The following is an 18,887-nucleotide window of genomic DNA, read 5'->3' as shown; positions in this document are numbered from 1 at the left end:
TTCCTGCCATTGTTTATCAAGAGTTTGTACGTTCTCCCCATTACGGTGTGGTTTTCCTCCTGGTGCTCCGGTATCTGCCCATATTCCACAGATGTACAAGTTAGGGTTAGTAAGCAAGTTGTAGGCATGCAATGTTGACACTGGAAGCATGGCGATACATGGCGCACCTAACACATTCCCAGACAATGTTGGTCACTGACACAAACAGACACATTTCACTGCATGTTTCAATGTACATGTAACGTAAAGCTAATCCAATGTAATCTATCTAGACCAGGGGTTTCCAACCTGGGGTCCATGAACCCCTCGGTTAATGGCAAGGGTGTGCAAAAAATGACAAGCTACAAATAAAAAAAATACTGAGAACTTGAGTTGTAAAGAGTCCTTGAAAGTGAGTATGTAGGTCGTTGAATCAGTTCAGAGTTGTTGTAAGTTAAGTTATACACGGAGGTTCAGGAGCCTGATGATAATTACTGTTCCTGGTGTGATATCAATTCTTCTGTACCTTTAGATCTTACCTATCCAGGTTATTTCCCCAAGTTGGTTTCCAGACCTCATGTCCATAAAGTTCCTCAAGCAATTGTCTTTGGGTGTGATTCCCTTCCCATGAGGCAGAGGGGTGATGAAAATAGTAAAGTTGGAAGTTTCTTCAACTCATTGTTTTGATGAGGTAGACTTGAAATGTAAAATTTCAAGTGCAGGAATGTTTGCATTGTTTCTATAGCTCTCAGAAATAAAGCATTAATGACTGTGATCATAAATGGAGCATATGCAAATGGAGTCGCTAAACAGGTGCTACACCTTACTCAAGGGTGACCTGCCGAATAGTGGAGGGAAGGAGTGCCTCACATCTCCTTTTGTAAAGACGTATCTCCACCCCGCCACCCCAGTTGTGAATAGTGGAGTAATCGAAGTCACTGGTCTCTCATGTCAAAACTGAAGACTGTGAGAGAAGAGGGAGGGAGATTTCAGAGGTAAGGAGTGGTTAGACTGTGGAAGGGATTTGAGGATTGGGACAGGAATTTTAAAAGCAAGGTGGATTTGGACCATCAGGCATAAGGCTGATGGGAGAGCTGGATAGTGTAAGTCAGGGTTCTGGATAAGGATGGAAAATAGGGGGGCTGGCCAAGAGACAGTTGGAAGGTGAGTTCAAGGAATAACGTAGGTTTCAGCAGCTATTGAACAGAAGCACAGTTGCATCTGAGTGGAAGTAGATGATTTGGTATTGGCACAGATACGTGCTCAGCACCTTGTCTCCAAGATGAGTAAGAGTCCAAGTTTGAAGGGTTAGGAAGCCTTGGGAAATCATACTAGTGGATATTAGGGGAGAGTTATGGCAGCAGGAATGTGTGGACAGCCACTTTAAAAGCAGTAGATGGGTTGAGAAGGATTGTTTAAGTTTTATAGTGTGTATTTGTGAATTTATTGAGACATGGTGAGGCAGGGACAGAAATGCAATTTTGAAAGTCTACTTCATGGAATTCTGGAAAGATGAGCATTGATTTGAAAACTGAAGCACATTTGTACATTAGGAGATTTGGTATGTCACCAAAGATACTCGTAAATTTCTACAGATGTACCATGGAGAGCATTCTGACGGGCTGCATGGCCCTCTGGTATGGAGGGGGGTGGCTTCTGCACAGGGTTGAAATAAGCTGCAGAGTTTTAAATTTAGTCAGTCTACCATAGGCACTAGGCTCCATAGTATCCAAGATATTTTCAAGGAGCAATGCCTCAAAAAGGCATCATCCATCGTTGAGGACCCCACCACCCAAGTCATGCCTTGTTCTCATTGCTACCATCAGGCAGGAGCACACACTCACTCACTCACTCTGCTGTCAGATTTCTGAATGGACATTGAACCCATGAGCATTACCTCACTACTTTTTTATTTCTGTTTTGTACTACGTAGATAATTTATCTGTTTAATACATGTATACTTACTGTAATTCAGTTTTCTATTATCATGTATTGTGTTATACAGTTGCCACATAGCCAACAAATTTCACGACATATGCCAGTGATATGAAACCTGATTCTGATTTAAGAATTGTAAGGGAAAGTGAGATTGGAGAACATGGTTGTAGTTTAAAAGAACGATAAAATTAATCAGATCAGTGAAATCCAAATATGTCATTGTCAGGCATGATTTTAAACTAGAAGTAGATTACTCACTAGATATGCATACATTCTTGTCTGTAATTTCTTCCACACTTCTGAATTATGAGGTAATTTTTCTGTTGAAGTTTTAGATCAAACTACAAAGTCCATTTATTAGCAAAGTATGTATGCTATGTACAAAGTATGTGTACTATTTCCTTACAGGCAGTCACAAAACAAAGAAACCCAATTGAACCCATTAAAAAAAGACCTTCAGACACCCAATGTGCAATAAAAGATAAGCACATACCATTCAGACATAAAGTTCGCGGAAGTGTGTTCACAGCCACAAAGCCAGTCATCACCGTAGCTGGTCCAGGAGCTCATTAGTTGCAGGCCACAGTTTCAGTGCAGAGGAGAATAAGCCTCGCCAAGCAGTGAGCTGAATACTAGCTCCTCTCTTACTTCTGGCCGTGACACGCTGACATATTCAACCTGGCCTGGTGCTTAAATCAGCTAAACTTCTCCCCCCCCCCGACTCTGCCTTGCCTCGGCTGCTTTGAATCATCGCTAAGTCCGCTCCGGCAATAGCCAAACATTGGCCTGTTCCTCACTTGCGGACACGGGCCCAAACACCTAAATTTGGCTCTTACGTATCGCCCTACACTTTTGAGACATCAGTTCACTCCACAAAAATGGCAGGTTGTACGGGCGGTTCAAGTGTTCAACCCTGAAAGGGACTATTAATTGTAGTGATCGTCATCCAGAAAAATTGTGATTAATACAGTAGATAGTAGATTTGTTTGCTGCCTGTAAGGTGTCGCTGTGTTTCTCCAATACCATCTTAAACTGCCAAATTGGTTCCTTGAAGACTTTCATTGAAACTATACAAAATCATTGCAGTTTGTTTTCTCTATACTCTTATATATCCAAGCTTTATGTCCACTTTGCATTTTCTTAGTTGTCTGCCATGACTATTAATATCTGTTGGTTTCCATTTTGTAAATGTGAAGCACACTGAAATTTAAAAGTACTGCTGCGTTGTGAGAATTTTTGTCTAAATCTATAGATGATATATTAAGATATTCAAAGCTTTCCACGAAATTTCTGCCTTGTTGAAAACTGACTGTATCTAACTTTTTCAACTTTATTTTTAGATATTTACAGGAGGTGGGTTATACAGACACTATCTTGGACGTGCGGACAAAGAGGGTGCGATCCATGTTGGGCCATTCCAGTCTTGAGCATAATGGAGCAGCAGAGTCTAACAGCTTGGGGCAGATTCTGAACGGTGGTGACTCTCCATTAGTTAAACAGATAGAAGAACAAATTAAGAGGTATGTAGCTGAATGAAAAAGTACGCAGCTGCAAGATACTGAGGATTTATAGATCCATTAGCGATCAGATTCTCAGGACTTACTTAAAGCAAACTTGTATCTGTCATTGCTAGGACATGTTGTGACTTAATGAAGCCGCCAGAGAGAGAGACAACATTACATCACATCTATATGTTAAAGAACAAAGAATAACAGGACAATATCTATAGTTACAATGTATTCATAATGGCTGCAGTGATGCAGCCTGTCAGAATGCTCTCCACGGTACATCTATAGAAGTCTTCAAGTGTTCTAGTTGACGGACTAAATCTCCTCAAACTCCTAATGAATTATAGCCACTCTCTTGTCTTCTTTATAGCTGCATCAATATGTTGGGACCAGGTTAGATCCTCAGAGATCTTGACACCCAGGAACTTGAAATTGCTCACTCTCTTCCACTTCTGACCCCTCTGAGGATTGTTTCCTGTTCCCTCATCGTACACTTCCTGAAGTCCACAATCAGCTCTTTCGTCTTGCTGACATTGAGTGCAAAGTTATTACTGCGACATCACTCAACTAGCTGGTATATCTTGCTCCTGCACACCCTCTCATCTCCATGTAAGAGTCTAGTAACAATGGTTGTATCATCAGCAAATTTAGAGATGGTATTTGAGCTATGGCTAGCCACACAGTCAAGGGTATAGAGAGAGTAGAGTAGTGGGCTAAGCACACACCCCTGAGGTACGCCAGAGTTGATCATCAGCGAGGAGGCGATAATATTAACAATCTTCACAGATTGTGGTCTTCTGCTTAGAAGTCGAGGATCCAATTGCAGAGGGAGGTACAGAGGCCAGGTTCTGTAACTTATCAGGATTGTATGAATGATGGTGTCAACTAACAGCATCCTGACATAGGTGTTCATATTGCCAAGTGAGCTAAGGCCGTGTGAAGAGCCATTGAGATTGCGTCTGCCGTAGACCTGCTGTGGCAATAGGTAAATTGCAGTGTGTCCAGGTATTTGCTGAGGCAGGAGTTCACTCTAGCCACGACCTACCTCTCAAAGCATTTTATCACAGTAGACATGACTGGTACTGGGCGATAGTCATTAAGGCAGCTCACAGAGTCACCAGGTGCAGCAACGATCTTCACATCTGTGGTTATATTCTCCCTTTCAAAGTGGGCATAGAAGGCATTGAGCTCATCTGGTAATGAAGCATTGCTGACATTCATGCTATTGGGTTTTCCTTTGTGGGAAGTAATGTCTTGCAAACTCTGCAGAGTTATCGTGCGTCCTATGTCGCTTCCAATCTCGCTCAAAATTGTCTCTGCCTTTGAACTAGCCCTCGCAAGTCATACCTGGTTTTCTTGTATAGACCTGGATCATCAGATTTTGCCCTTAGCAGACGATGTACATCCTGGTTCATCCGCAGCTTTTGGTTTGGGAATGTACAGCAAGTTTTCATAGGCACCCCCTGACCAACACAGGTTTTAATGAAGTCCGTAACAACTGCGGCATACACATCCAGATTCAAAGATGAATCCCTGAATACAGTCCAGTCCACTAATTCAAAGCAGTCCTGTGCTTCCCTTATCCATATCTTCTTGGTCCTCACTACTGGTGCTGCAGTCTTCAGTCTGCTTATCCCCGGGGGAGTAGACTGTCTGAAGAGAAGGTGCAGAATAGCACAGTAGGCATTCTTGATGGTGTAACAGTGGGCCAGTGTGTTGTTTACTCTGGTACTACAAGTGATTCGTTGATGGTAATTATTTAGTGACTTTTTCAAGTCTGGTTAAAATCCACCAAAATGATAGTGAAGGTATTAGGGTGTACTGTTTTGTGCATGTTGATCCCATTGCTCAGATCATCTAGACCTATTTGACATTGGCCTGAGGTGGAATGTATACCGTTACCAAAACGATTGCAGAAATATCCCGCGACAGGTAAAATGGACAGCACTTAATTGTGAGGTATTCCAGGTTTGGGGAGGAGAATTGGGACAACGCTGATAGATTTGTGTGCCAAGAGGAGTTGATCATGAGGCAAACACGTCCTCTTCTGCTTCAATCTGAATTGCTGCGTCCAACATAGAAGAGGTTAACTGAGATTCCATGAAACAAAGGACGCACACGGTCCTAATGTCCCTCTGATACAGCACTCTAGCTCAGATCTTCAATTTTATTTACTAGAGACTATGACAACATGATAGTTGGTACTGGGAGCCGAAAGCCCTGTTTCCTTCAACTCCCTCGTTTCCCTGACCTGCAGCCACATTTCCTACATGGGGAGAAGTTCGGTCACACTCGCATTGTATCTGTTGCTTATAAGTAACAATAGTTTATTCAATTGCATTAAGACATCTTTATTAACTGTACAGACCTTGGAAGCAGTTATGATTCTCAGCTGTATCAGGCTGAAGCGGGAATTGTATCCGGCTGAAGCGGGAATTGTATCCATCAAGCTCTGCTGCTCAAGATCACTGTTCTGTCCCTCAGTCTACGATTAACCTTAAAATTCAGCCCCAGGCAGACTATTTTTCTGACTATTTCAGCCCCAGGCAGACTATTTTTCTCAGCAATTCAATCTACTACAATCCACATTCATTTCTGAAGATTCGATGCTGTTCAAATTAATATTTGCTATGTTCCATATCTCCAGAATATGCCCTAACAGGACACTGATATATTAATGCAACTCCTACCTTTGGTTGTATCTTGTACAGATGTTTTAAAGTTTTATTTTATTCAGCCATCATATATTGGCTGTCTGCAGTTGCACTTGATAAGATGGCGATGATGTGCTTTGAACCAGTGAAAATGTTACCATGGCAACAGTAAAGGAAGGTAGGAAGTTGGTGGATGGTCGTGTTCCCCAGCGCTTACTGCTCTTGCCCAACTTGTTGGTAATGATCTCTGGTTTAGGAAATGTTACTGAAGAAATCTTGGTGAATAACGGCAGGGTATTTTGTAGAAGGTAAACACGGTGTGCTTTTGGTGGAAGGCATGCATGTACAGATTGGTAAGTAGTGGGTCAATAAAGTGGGCTGTCTTCTCCTGCTTTACGTTAAGTCTCTTGATATTATTGGACCTACATTCTAAATGGAGAATATTCCAAAATCCAAACTATGCCTTCCTTGTCAGTAATGGAACCACAGTGCAGGGGGGATGGTGGGGGGTGGAATTGATTCACTCACTGCCAGATACCAGGATTCCGAACTATTATAAACTCAAGATTCTGCAGATGCTGGAAAACCAGAGTAAAGCAAACAAACAAACAAACAACACACACAAGCACACACTCACTGTCCTGGCGGAACTCAGCAGATCAGGCAGCATCTATGAAGATGAATAAACAAATGACATTTCTGGCTGAGACCCTTTATCATGACCAGAAAAGAAGCGGGGGAAGAAGCCAGAAGGCACGACACCAGCTATATTTCATTGGGAGCGTGAGGACATGTAACATTCACACATTTCTACAGCTGTACTGTGCAGAGCATTCTAACTGGCTGTATCACATCTGGCATGGGGGGAGTGGCAGTGGTGGTGGAGAGGGCACTGCACAGTATCAAAATAAGCTGCAGGAAGTTGTAAACTCAATCAGCCCCATCTGTGGCACTAGCCTCCCCAGCATCCAGGACATCGTCAAGGAACAATGCCTCACAGAGTTGGCATCCATCATTAAATATCCCCATCACAAGACATGCCCTCTCCGGAAGACACACACTCAATGATTCAGGAACAGCTTCTTTCCCTCTGCCATCCGATTCCTAAATGGACATTGAACCTATGAACACCACCTCTCTCCTTTTTTCCTCTTTTCACACTATTTATTAAATTTAACTTTTTAATATGCATACTTACTGTAATTCACGTTTTTTCCGTTATGTATTGCATTGTACTGCTGCCGTACAACAACAAATTTCTTGATCTATGCCAGTGATATTAAACCTGATTCTGATTCTAACCTGAGAATAGCTGAACTATTAAAATCGTTTATGAACTATTACTTTCCTGATTAGTCAGCACATGATGGGATATGGGGTGGCGGTGGGGGAGGGGGGAGGCAGGAAATTGGGGCTGAGAGGAATAACGGATCAACCATGATGAAATAGTGGAGCAGACTCAATGGGCCAAATGATCTAATTCTGCTCCTATAGCTTATGGTCTTATGGTTATAATCATTAATGTCCAGTTAAGTTTCTGGACAGGAAACTCTGAATTGTTAACATCATCAAAAGTAGGTGGTTAGACAGATGTTGAAGTTGTACTTCTCTGAGACACTTTAATACGTGCCCATGTGTTGATCTGTCAACAGTTGTGTCCTGTCTGCTTCTATTTATCCCTACTACCTGGTTAATGTAAGAGTTGAAAAGTAATCTACCTACTTGGAACGTGTTATGCAGAGGTACAGTCGAAAAACAGAACGTGGAAGGAGGTTGCAAATTAAAATAGATGAAGAACTATCAAGTTTATTGTGTATCTGGCTTGAGAGGAACGAGACATGCTTGGACTTAAAGCTTTAAGACAAACATTTTAATCTTTTAACCTTTACCAGTGATCCTCTATTAGTTCGTTGATCTTCTAATTTGGTGGTTATTAATTAATTACCAGAAGTCAAGCTGGGAGATGAAATGGAGTTCACTGTAATTTACTAAGGGAACACAGTATGGAGGAAGGATTCTTGCTGATATAAGCAGATGGTTAATAATCTGTAAGTCAGTGGGTACAGAGCCAGGCACAATTTTATTTTTCACAGTATGCGTACTTCTGTTCCTTTACATGCAGTGTGCAAACAGATCAATACGACCTGCTCTTCTACTGATTGATTTACTGCACAAGTCAGTCGGTCCTCCTTTAATCTCTGCCAAATGCGTTGGTTTTATCAACTGTGAAAGCAGGAAGGGACTGGAATTATACTGGCCGTAGCTGAGGGAGGGACAAATGAATCACATTCTTCTTCCCAATCAACATACAGTTGCAAGAAAGCCTTTGCTACTACCTGGTTATCTGCATTCATTACTCATAACATGTGGCCTGATCTTCATCTAAGACACAATAATGGACAAGCACAATCTGCCTAAGCTAATATCACACAAGCAATTGTACTTTAATCATTCACAGTCCAGGCTGGAAAATGTATGTGACCCCTTGTATTTAATAACTGGTTGAACCTCCTCTAGCAGCAATAACCTCCACCAAATATTTCATGTAGCTGCTGATCAGACTTGCATAACGGTGAAGAGGAATTTTAGACCATTCCACCATGCAATACTGTTCCAGTTCATCAATATTTCTGGGAAATCTTGCATGAGCGGCACTCCTCAGATCATGCCCAGACACATCATATAATTGTGAAGAGAGCAGCACAGCACCTCTACTTTCTGAGGAATCTCCAGAGATTCACCATGTTATCTAAAATCTTGGCAAACTTCTACTGATGTCTGGAAAGTGTACTGACTGGCTGCATTACGGCCTGGTATAGGAACATCAATGCCTTTGAGCAGAAAATCCTACAAAAGGTAGTGGAATTGGCCCAGTACATCACTGGCAAAACCCTCCCAACCATTGAACACATCCATGTGAAACATTGCCGTAGCAAAGCAGCATCCATCATCAAAGACAAGGAAATCTGCAGATGCTGGAATTTCAAGCAACACACCTAAAAGTTGCTGGTGAACGTAGCAGGCCAGGCAGCATCTCTAGGAAGAGGTGCAATCATCATCAAAGATCCTCACCACCCAGGCCATGTTCTTATCTTGCTGCTGCCATCAGGTAGAGGGTACAGGTGCCTCAGAACTTGCACCACCAAGTTCATGAACAATTACTATCCCTCAATTATCAAACTCTTGAACAAAAAGGGATAACTACACATTTAAGAACTTTTTATCTGTTATTTCATGCTCATTATTTATTGCTGTTTATTCATATCTGCATTTGTTTATAACTGTTTGTTTACAGTTGCTGATTACAGTTTACGGATCCTGTTTACGGATACTCTTCTATAGATTTGTTAAGTATGCTCACAGAAAAAGAATCTCAGGGCTGTATGTGGTCGCATGTGTGTACTCTGATAATAAATTTTACTTTGAACTTTGAATGCCACATTGGTTTAAGGTCTGGATTATGACTTGGCCATTCCCAAAACTCTGAATTTTTTTCTTTTTAAACCATTCTGTTATTGACTTACACTTGTGTTTTGGAACATTGTCTTGTTGCATCATCCAATTTATTTTAAGTTCAGGCGATGGACCGCTACCCTGACATTCAAGTCAAGTCACTTTTATTGTCATTTCAACCATAACAGCTGATACAGAACATAGTAAAAATGAGACAATGTTTTCCAGGACCATGGTGCTACATGAACCAATACAAAACTACACTGAACTACGTAAGGAAAAAACACAAAAACTACACTAGACTACAGACCTATCCAGGACTGCATAAAGTGCACAAAACAGTGCAGGCAATAATAATAAATAATAAACAAGACAGTAGGCACAGTGGAGGGCAGTAGGTTGGTGTCAAGCCAGGCTCTGGGTATTGAGGAGTCTGATGGCTTGGGGGAAGAAACTGTTACATAGTCTGGTCGTGAGAGCCCGAATGCTTCGGTGCCTTTTTCCAGATGGCAGGAGGGAGAAGAGTTTATATGAGGGGGGTGTGGGGTCCTTCATAATGCTGTTTGCTTTGCGGATGCAGCGTGTGGTGTAAATGTCTGTGATTCTCCTGTAAAATGTCTTGATACAATTTTAAATTCTTGTTCCCTCAATTACTGCAAGCCGTCCAGACTCCAAATCGTGATGCCTCTTCCACCATGCTTCACAGTTGAGATGAGGTTTTGGTGTTAGTGAGCAGTGCCCTTTTCCCTCCACAAATAGCGGTTTGCATTTCTGCCAAAAAGTTCAACTTTCGTCTCATCTGTCCACAGAACATTGTCCCAGAAGCATTGTGGAATATCCTGGGTGGTCTTTTGCAAACTTGAGACGTGCAGCAATGTTTTTGTTTTGGAGAGCAGTTGTTTCCTCTGTGGTGTCCTTCTATGAACATCATTCTTTTTCAGTGTTTTTCTTATAGTGGACAAATGAACAAAGACCTTAGCAAGTTCTAGAGATTTCTGCAGGTCTTTTGCCGTTACCATTGGATTCTTTTTAACCTCCTTCAGCATTGCACATTGTGTTCTTGGTGTGGTCTTTGCAGGACGCCCACTCCTAGAGAGAGTAGAAAAAGTAATGAATTTATTCCATTTGTAGACAATTTCTCTTACAGTGGACAGATGAACACTCTGGTCTTTAGAAATGCTTTTGTAGTCTTTTCAAGCTTCATACATCTCTGGAAGTTGTCTGAAAGTTCTCTGAAAGTTGTTTTGATCAAGGCATGGGGTGCATAAACAGATCTTTCTTGGGAAGAGCAGGCTCTGTCAGTAACCTGACTTTGTGTGCCTTTTTTTTATATAGGACAGGGCACCTCTACAACCTACACCTCCAATCTTATCTCACCTGACTCCAAATGGCTTTTGTAGAAGGCATTACCCCGGAGTTTCACATACTTTTTTTGAACCTAGACTGTGATTGGTAAATGGTATACTCAGTATTGATGAGAAGAAGTACAACTGTTTGTGTTTTATTAATTTAGGCGATTGAGGATGTCTATTATTGTGACTTTTTGATGAAGATCAGTTCACATTTTATGAGTAATTAATGCAGAAAATCAGGTAATTGCAGAGTTCACAAACTTTTCCTTGCAGCTGTATATTTTTAGGTGCGGGGAAACAATTTGCTCTAGATGGAATTCCCTCCAAGTATCAGTCTGTTTTCCTCCTCTTGGATACCTGGTCGCTACTTTCACCAGTCTTTAGTTCACTTCCCTAATAAAAACTTGTATGTGACCCTCCGGTGATCAAAGAACACTTCACAATTAACAGGGTTACTTTTATTTGAAGTGTCTGCGTGAGCACGCAACCAGCTTTCTCAACTGGCAGTGTTATGATAATGAGGTAATTTTGGCTGGAATATAAATAATGACAAGGATTCTGACAAGTGCTTTGTTGTTCATTAAATATCTGCTTGTGTGCTTTATTGTCAAATTTTGTTTGGTAATGATGGCCTGAGGTTCCTTAAGATATGTTACCTCATGGAAGTTGAGATATTAATTCATTACTTTGGAAACAATGGATTTATATTAAAAAAAATTAAATGGAACTACGCTGGAAGGCGAGATGATCATAACATAGGAAATGTTTGCAGGCACGCTGCTTGTGGGTCCTTCATGCCTGCTACATCACTCATTAAGATCTTGATTAATCTTGTACCACTGTCAATTTCCTCTACTAACTCCATATCCCTTGAAAATCCATCGATGTTTGTCTTAAATATGCTCAGCAATTGAGCCTCTACAGCTCCTTTGGCTGGAGAATTCCAAACATTCACCTCCCTTTGAGCAAAGATTTTTTTCTCTCTTATTATAGCCTTTAATGGTCAAATCTTGTAACTTCTGGTCCTAAGCGCCACAGCCAGGGGAAACAACATTCTGTTATGTACCCTATAAGCCCAAGAATGATTTTGCTTCAATGAGATCAGTTCTTTTCCTTCCAAGCAGGAAGCAGCCCTGTCTGTTTAAATCTTATTTTGTAGGGTAAACAACTCACCATCACAGGAATCAAATCTGGTGACTTTGTTACATTCCCTCTATCACAAGTATACACTCCCTTAGGAAGAGAGATCAGATCTGTACGACAATATTCCAGGTGCAGTCTCACCAGGACGGTTTAAATGCAGTAACTTGCAAATGCAGTAAGTCTTAACTCTTATACTTAAATTTTTCATGTTATATTCTACCTGCACCTGATTGCCTAATCACTTAGTTCATCTATATCAGGGATTCCTAACCTTTTCATGCCATGGACCTATACCATTCAGCAAGGGGTTCATAGACCATAGGTTGGGAACCTATATCCTCAAGTAGCCTCTCTGCATTTTCATCACCGTATGAACTGCATCCTCCACAGGCCACATTTCCGCTTATTAGCAGATAATATATCCAATATCCTTAGGCAGACAACATTATCTTTCAGATTAAACTCATACACTTTCAATCTTCATATCACAATCATATTATGTTTATTCTTCCTTAGCTACCATAATCAGGTGGCAGGGTGGAGACGTGTCTCTACCAAAGGAGGTGTAAGGCACTCCTTCCCTCCGTGAGCCTACAGGTCACCTTTGTGGCGTCTGCTTAGCACCCCCCAAAATCAGGGTCACGTGAAGCCGTGGGAGCAGGTGGTACATATCACAGGTCCTGCTTATGTGTACACTGATGCCAGTCAGATGCTCTCTGAAGAGTATTGATATTGGCAGGGGGGTCACCGGTCGTATAAAAGACACTACTCAGAATAAGGCAATGGCAAACAGTTTTTGTCGAAAAATTTGCCAAGAACAATCATGGTCCTGGAAAGATCATGGTCATCTACATCATATAGCATGGCACATAACAAACGTGCTACCATATAAATAATTAACCACTTTACAACACCACATCTAAAATAACTTGTGGGTTCCTTGACTTGTTAATCTAGAAAGCATTTCTTAGCTATTCCATGAATGCATCTTCCACACTGATGCTGTTAATCTGATCAGAAACATAAGTAGTTCCTGAAAGATGTTTCTACTCCAATGTTGATTAATTAGATGGTTAATAAGTTTCAAAGCCTAACACTGATGCGATGTCCTCCATTACTTTCATTGTAAAGTTAATTTAAGTTTAGCTATATTTGATTCAATGCTTTCATGTTTTTTTTCTTTTATTGTATCTGATACATTTAAATTAGATACTAAAGCACAGTTACACAGGTTAAACCTGTATAATTCAACTGTGTTCTGGTGTGTGATGTAGCATTGATTTAGCAATGAAATATAATCTCGCTTGTCAGTTGTCCAACTCAAAGGGTCAAGGAATATTATTTCAAGCTGTGCTTTTGCAGTGGATGCAAAAAGCCTTAAGATGAGTGTAAGTCATTCATGGCATGAAAACTGTATCCTCTGTACTTTATACTTTATTGTTGCCAAACAATTGATACTAGAATGTACAATCATCACAGCGATATTTGATTCTAGTATACAATATTCCCACCTTGTATCTAGCTGTGTTAAAACAGCTTTTGTCTACATTCTGGAAATGTGGGTATTTTGTCTCCTTGTTCTCATTGTAACTCTCACTGTGACAGTTCACATTGTATAGCACCAAACCTCCAGCTCAACACACACTTTTTTGTCCGAACATCCCTTGTCATCATCTGCACACGACCTACTTTGCAACCAGACTCTATAGCCTTTTATTCCCTTCTGTCTTGTGTATGTAGTGAACATCTCTAAATGGGTCAACACTTCCTGCTTCAACCACTCTGCAAATCCACATTCTCAGCAATCCCAAAAAAAGTTCTAAATGATCCATATAATGCATATGATTTCAAATAAATGTGGAAAAAAAACTTAAACTTTCTATTTCTCAGCTCAGTTACAAACCATTTTATTATTTCTGTATGGGTTGCAATACCTTCCCTAATTTGTTTTTCTGAATTATTTGACAGTCTAATGTTTGATTTCAATATCTAGCCAATTAATGTAGATTATAAGCATTCTGGCTGTAAAGGGAACACAACACTGTTCTCTCTCTCTCTCTCTTCCATTCTAATCATTGTAAGCAGGGCTATCTTTAGCCTGCCAAACAATAATCTAAGAGATCTCAAAACTATTTACGGAAGCTTTGGACAATAGCAATATTTTAAAAACAACTAAATACAGTGTGAGAAAGAAAACAGGAAATCTCATATTTATATACATTCAGCTACTGATTAATTGAACCTGGATCTGTAATAGGAGCATAAGAATTAGTCTTTTTGGGCTAATAAGTGAAATGCAAGTCGTTTTTTTATTATTTACTCGAGATTCTGCAGATGCTGGAAATCCAAAGCAACACACACAAAATGTTGGAGGAACTCAGCAGGCCAGGCACTATCTATGAAAATGAATAGGCAGTCGACGTTTCGGGCCAAAACTTTTCTCCAGGACTGGTTGAAGGGTCTCTGCTCAAACGCTGTCTTTTCACTTGTCTGACCTGCTGAGCTCCTCTAGCATTTTGTATATGTTTCTTATAATTTAGGTTGCTTTGGTTTAACATTGCCTTTTGTCCTTTGCAGGAATGCAGGCAATGAATCTCGGGATGGGCTAAGGAAGTCGATGCTGGAGAAGATGCCTTTCTTGCGAAATGTGGATGATGATAGCGATGAGGATGATGATGAACTGGATAGCATTCCTTCAGAACTATCTGTCACACAGAGACTAAACAAGAAACAAAGGGTAAGTCATGATGCTATAGCTTTCTAACTATTCAGATACTTTTGTGAATGTTCAGCATTCTGAACATTCAGAGGGTCAGACATCCTGAGCCAATAGACTGGTCCTGGACTAATTTTCCATCTGGCATAGTTTGCATTTTGTTGTTTGATTGTTTGTGGATTTGTATTGCTATATTTATGCTCTATTCTTGGTTAGTGCGGCTGTAACGAAACCAAATTTCCCTCGGGATCAATAAAGTATATCTATCTATCTACCTATCTATCTATCCAGAGAGAGAGAGCGAGAGCCACCATTCGAATGTAGAGGCCTACCTTCCAGCCATAGCAAGTGATAGGCTGTCACATAGACTCCTTCTGTGGCAGCAGAGAGAGAATTCAGTGAATGTGAAGACCACCTTGGAAGTTATTTTCTGGATCAACACTGAGTGAATAAAGTGTAGTGTGTTAAGATTTTTAAAAAACAAATAGAAATCTATCAGACTTCTAAATGCTAAAAGAACTTGCAGGATGTTCCTATTCAACCTTGAAGAGATATAGATAAGAAGACTGGATAAACTGGGGTAAATGCTCCAAAGAAAATGGTATATGATGTGTAATTGCAAAATGAGTTAATACATAGTGTGGAGTAAATCCATTTAGTCAAGCCAACAGGAGAAGGGCATTCTTCTTCTTAAGCCCATCACCCCTACTGGGGTATAGGCTGTCAACAGCAGCTCACCAGAGTCCTCTGTACTGGGCCAGTGGAAGGTTGATCATCCCTGTGGATTCCACTTCCACCACACAACTTCCTACAATTTTTAAATGAAGGTGCTTCCTCTCCCAGGATTGAGGTGCTTGGAGTTTCTGTAGCTCTGGGTTTTTACGGGATGGAGGTTGCTAGCCCTAAGCCAAATCACCTTCTCGCAGCCAGGTGTGGGACAGTCCATGGTGGAGTTAGGAAGGCATAGGTGAATGGAATTGATAAGGAAGAATGTTCATTTTTGGATTTGGGTATCGTGACTGCACGGGTTTACACACTTGGGGTTTGCTGTATCCCTACCTAATTAACAGTGAAAAAAATCACTTTTGAGTGTCAATATCACAGCCTACAGTACTGTGCAAATGTTTTAGAGATCTCTCGCGCGCTCTCTTTTTTTATTTATAAATACTGTGTAAGCCTTTTACACAGTTCTATATATTATGTCTTTCCAGTTATCAAATTATACTTAATTCTACTGAGCTAATTACTGTTATTTCTGTTTCCCAATCACTTTCGTATTTTAACCAATTTACAGTACTGTGCAAAAGTCTTAGGCACCCAAGCTATATATATGTGCTTAATACTTTTGCAGAGTACTGTATAATCTATCATACGTATTTGTTCTGAAAACTAGCCATGCAAGTGATGTTGCAAAATGGTTGACTGGCCATTCAGATGGTTCCCTTGCTTGATTTTGTATTTGAGTTACAAACTGATGTTACTCGTGAAATTACAGATAGGATCTGAGATGACCACGGTTGATTCTGGCATGGACTGCGAGACGGTGGATGCTCTGAGTGAATTTCACTTCCTGGACACTGAAGTGGATGAAGAAAGGACTGAGGATTCTAGGAGTTCAGGGGATGGGAAAGAACTAGGTAAGATCTATCATAAATGAAGTGTGTCAAGGTATTGTTATATTGCATTTTCTGCCATTGTGAAAATAAATGATAGAGAATTTCTCCTCATTGTATAGTATATTATTTAAAAAGAGAATTACTTGGCTTCATTCGTAACTTAGTCACCAAAGCATGAAAGAAGGTCAGATTCAATCCTGTATTTCTTCTGGGTTAGTATTCAGAGTCACTGATGTAGAGGGAACAGATTAATCCTGTGAGGAATTGCAGGCAGGTAGAAGTAATTACACAATATGGGCAGCTTAAGGAGTGGAAAACAACTAATTAGTGGATTGGGAAGGGAACCAAAGATAGATGCGCTTATATAACAAGGCACCTATGTCAGGATGCTGTTTATTGACTATAGCTCAGCATTTAGCACCATGGTTTCTACAGTCCTAGGCCTCTGTACCTCCCTCTGCAGCTGGATCTTAGACCTTCCAAACCAGAAAACCACAATCTGTGCGGATTGGTAGTAATATCTCCTCCTCATTGGCACAGCACAGGGATGTGTCCTTAGACCACTGCTCTACTCTCTCTACGCTGTGTGGCTAGGTACAGCTCAAACAGCGTCTACATATTTCCGGAAGATACAACAATTGTTGGTAGAATTTCGGATGGTGAGGAAAGGGTGTACTGGAGTGAGATATACCAGTTATTTGAGTGACGTCACAGCAACAAACTTGCACTCAATGTCAGCAAGACCAAGGAGCTGATTGTGGACTTCTGGAAGGGTAAAACAAGGGAACACAGACCAATCCTCAGGAGTGGAAAGAGTGAGCAGTTTCGAGTTCCTGGGTGTCAGTATCTCTGGGGACCTAACCTGGATGCAACATGTTGATGCAGCTATAAAGAAGGCAAGACAATGGCAATATTTCATTAGGAGTTTGAGGAGATTTGATTTGTCAACTAAAACACTCAAAAACTTATACAAATTACTGTGAAGAGCATTCTGACAGGCTGCATCACTGTCTGATGTGGGGTGGGGTGCTACTGCACGAGATTGAAATAAGTTTCAGAAACTTGTAAAATTAGTCAGCTCTATCATCAGTACCAGCCTCCGTAGTATCCAAGACCTCTTCAACGAGAGGTGCCTTAGGAAGGTAGCATCCATCATTAAACATCTCCACCAGGACCCAGGACATGCCGTCTTCACACTGTTACCATTGGGAAGGAGGTACAGAAACCTGAAGGCACACACTTAATGACTGAGGAACAGCTGCTTCCCCTCTGCCATCCATTTCTAAATGGACATTGATGCTATAAACACTACCTCACTATTTTTCTTTGTTTCTGTTTATTTACAGTGACTCAGTTTTTGTTCCTCTTATGTTTGTTTATTATGTATTCCATTGCACTGCTGCTCTAAAGTTAACAAATTTCACAACATGTGCCAGTGATACTAAATTTGATTCTGATGATGCAAATTAAGAGAGAAGCATAAACTGTGAGCCAGTTTATATGTTTTACTTATGCCGTATTTCAGTGCTTTGTTCATTGTAAATGTGAACTTGTGTTTTGTGAATTGCTGATTGTGTAATCCTTTATTCATAGGAAGTCACCGTTCCAAACGTCAGGAGGTACTGCCTGATTTCACGGACATCGATGGCTTGCCTTCCATTCCAGCTGGGGTAATTGGTCAAACCAAGCGAAAAGAAGGTACCAGTATTTTCCCCTCTCCCCCCTCCCCAAAAAGAATTGCTACAGAATTCCCAAAGCGTTTGTAAAGCATGGTGTCACAGCGGTCACTGTTGACATTTGGATAGACGGGAGGGCTATGGTCCAGGTGCAAGTCAGTTGGACTATCAGTATAACAGCTCGGCAAGGGGTAAATGGGCTGAAGGGCCTGTTGATGTGCTGTGCTGTTCTATGATGCTTGAGGAGTACAATTTTTAAATACTGTTAACTTCACAGTGCGTATTTTTTTTTCTCTGTCCCGATTAAAGGTTAATTTACTGGACGGGGAGCCAGAGTCTGGGGTCATTGGTCCATAGGAATGTGTTTGAATCCCACTATGATGGTTTGGGAATTGAAAGTGATTAAGTGAAACTGGAATTTAAAACAAAACATTTGCAACCATTAATGAAATTACTGGATTGTTGTTTTAAGTAAAAACAGAGGAAGAAGTTCTGCCATCTATACTTGGTCTGACCAGTGTGAGTCCATAATCAGAATCAGTTTTAATATCACTGGCATATGTCACAAAATTTGTTGTTTTGTGGCAGCAGTACTTTGTAATACATAATAATAAAAACTGCAAATTGCAGTAAGAAGTATATAAGTGGACTTCAGGCATGCTAGGAGCCACACTCACGTCTCCATCTACATCATCAGAGCTGTAGTGGAGCGTGTTTCAAGCTTCAGATTCCTTGGTGTCCACATCTCACCTGGTCCCTGAACTCCTCTATCCTGATCAAAAAGGCGCTTCCTGTGGAGCATCAAGAAAGCTCACCTCTGTCCCAGTATACTGACAGACTTTTACCGCTGTA

General features: G+C 40.8%; 1 protein-coding gene across 2 annotated transcripts in view; it reads left to right on the top strand.

The window, feature by feature from the left end:
- Positions 1-18,887, top strand: part of LOC140203776 (striatin-3-like) — an 84,594-nt gene that overhangs the window by 27,490 nt on the left and 38,217 nt on the right. For both annotated transcript variants that reach the window (XM_072269843.1, XM_072269842.1), the window contains exons 5-8: positions 3,258-3,437; positions 14,605-14,764; positions 16,239-16,380; positions 17,953-18,057. In XM_072269843.1, the coding sequence (XP_072125944.1) occupies positions 3,258-3,437; positions 14,605-14,764; positions 16,239-16,380; positions 17,953-18,057 (587 nt within the window). The remainder of the gene's footprint in view (positions 1-3,257; positions 3,438-14,604; positions 14,765-16,238; positions 16,381-17,952; positions 18,058-18,887) is intronic.

Source organism: Mobula birostris, chromosome 10, assembly GCF_030028105.1.
Source record: "Mobula birostris isolate sMobBir1 chromosome 10, sMobBir1.hap1, whole genome shotgun sequence".
Taxonomy (NCBI): domain Eukaryota; kingdom Metazoa; phylum Chordata; class Chondrichthyes; order Myliobatiformes; family Myliobatidae; genus Mobula; species Mobula birostris.
Note: the sequence above shows the minus strand (reverse complement) of the source record. Positions and strands in the feature narration are given on the sequence as shown.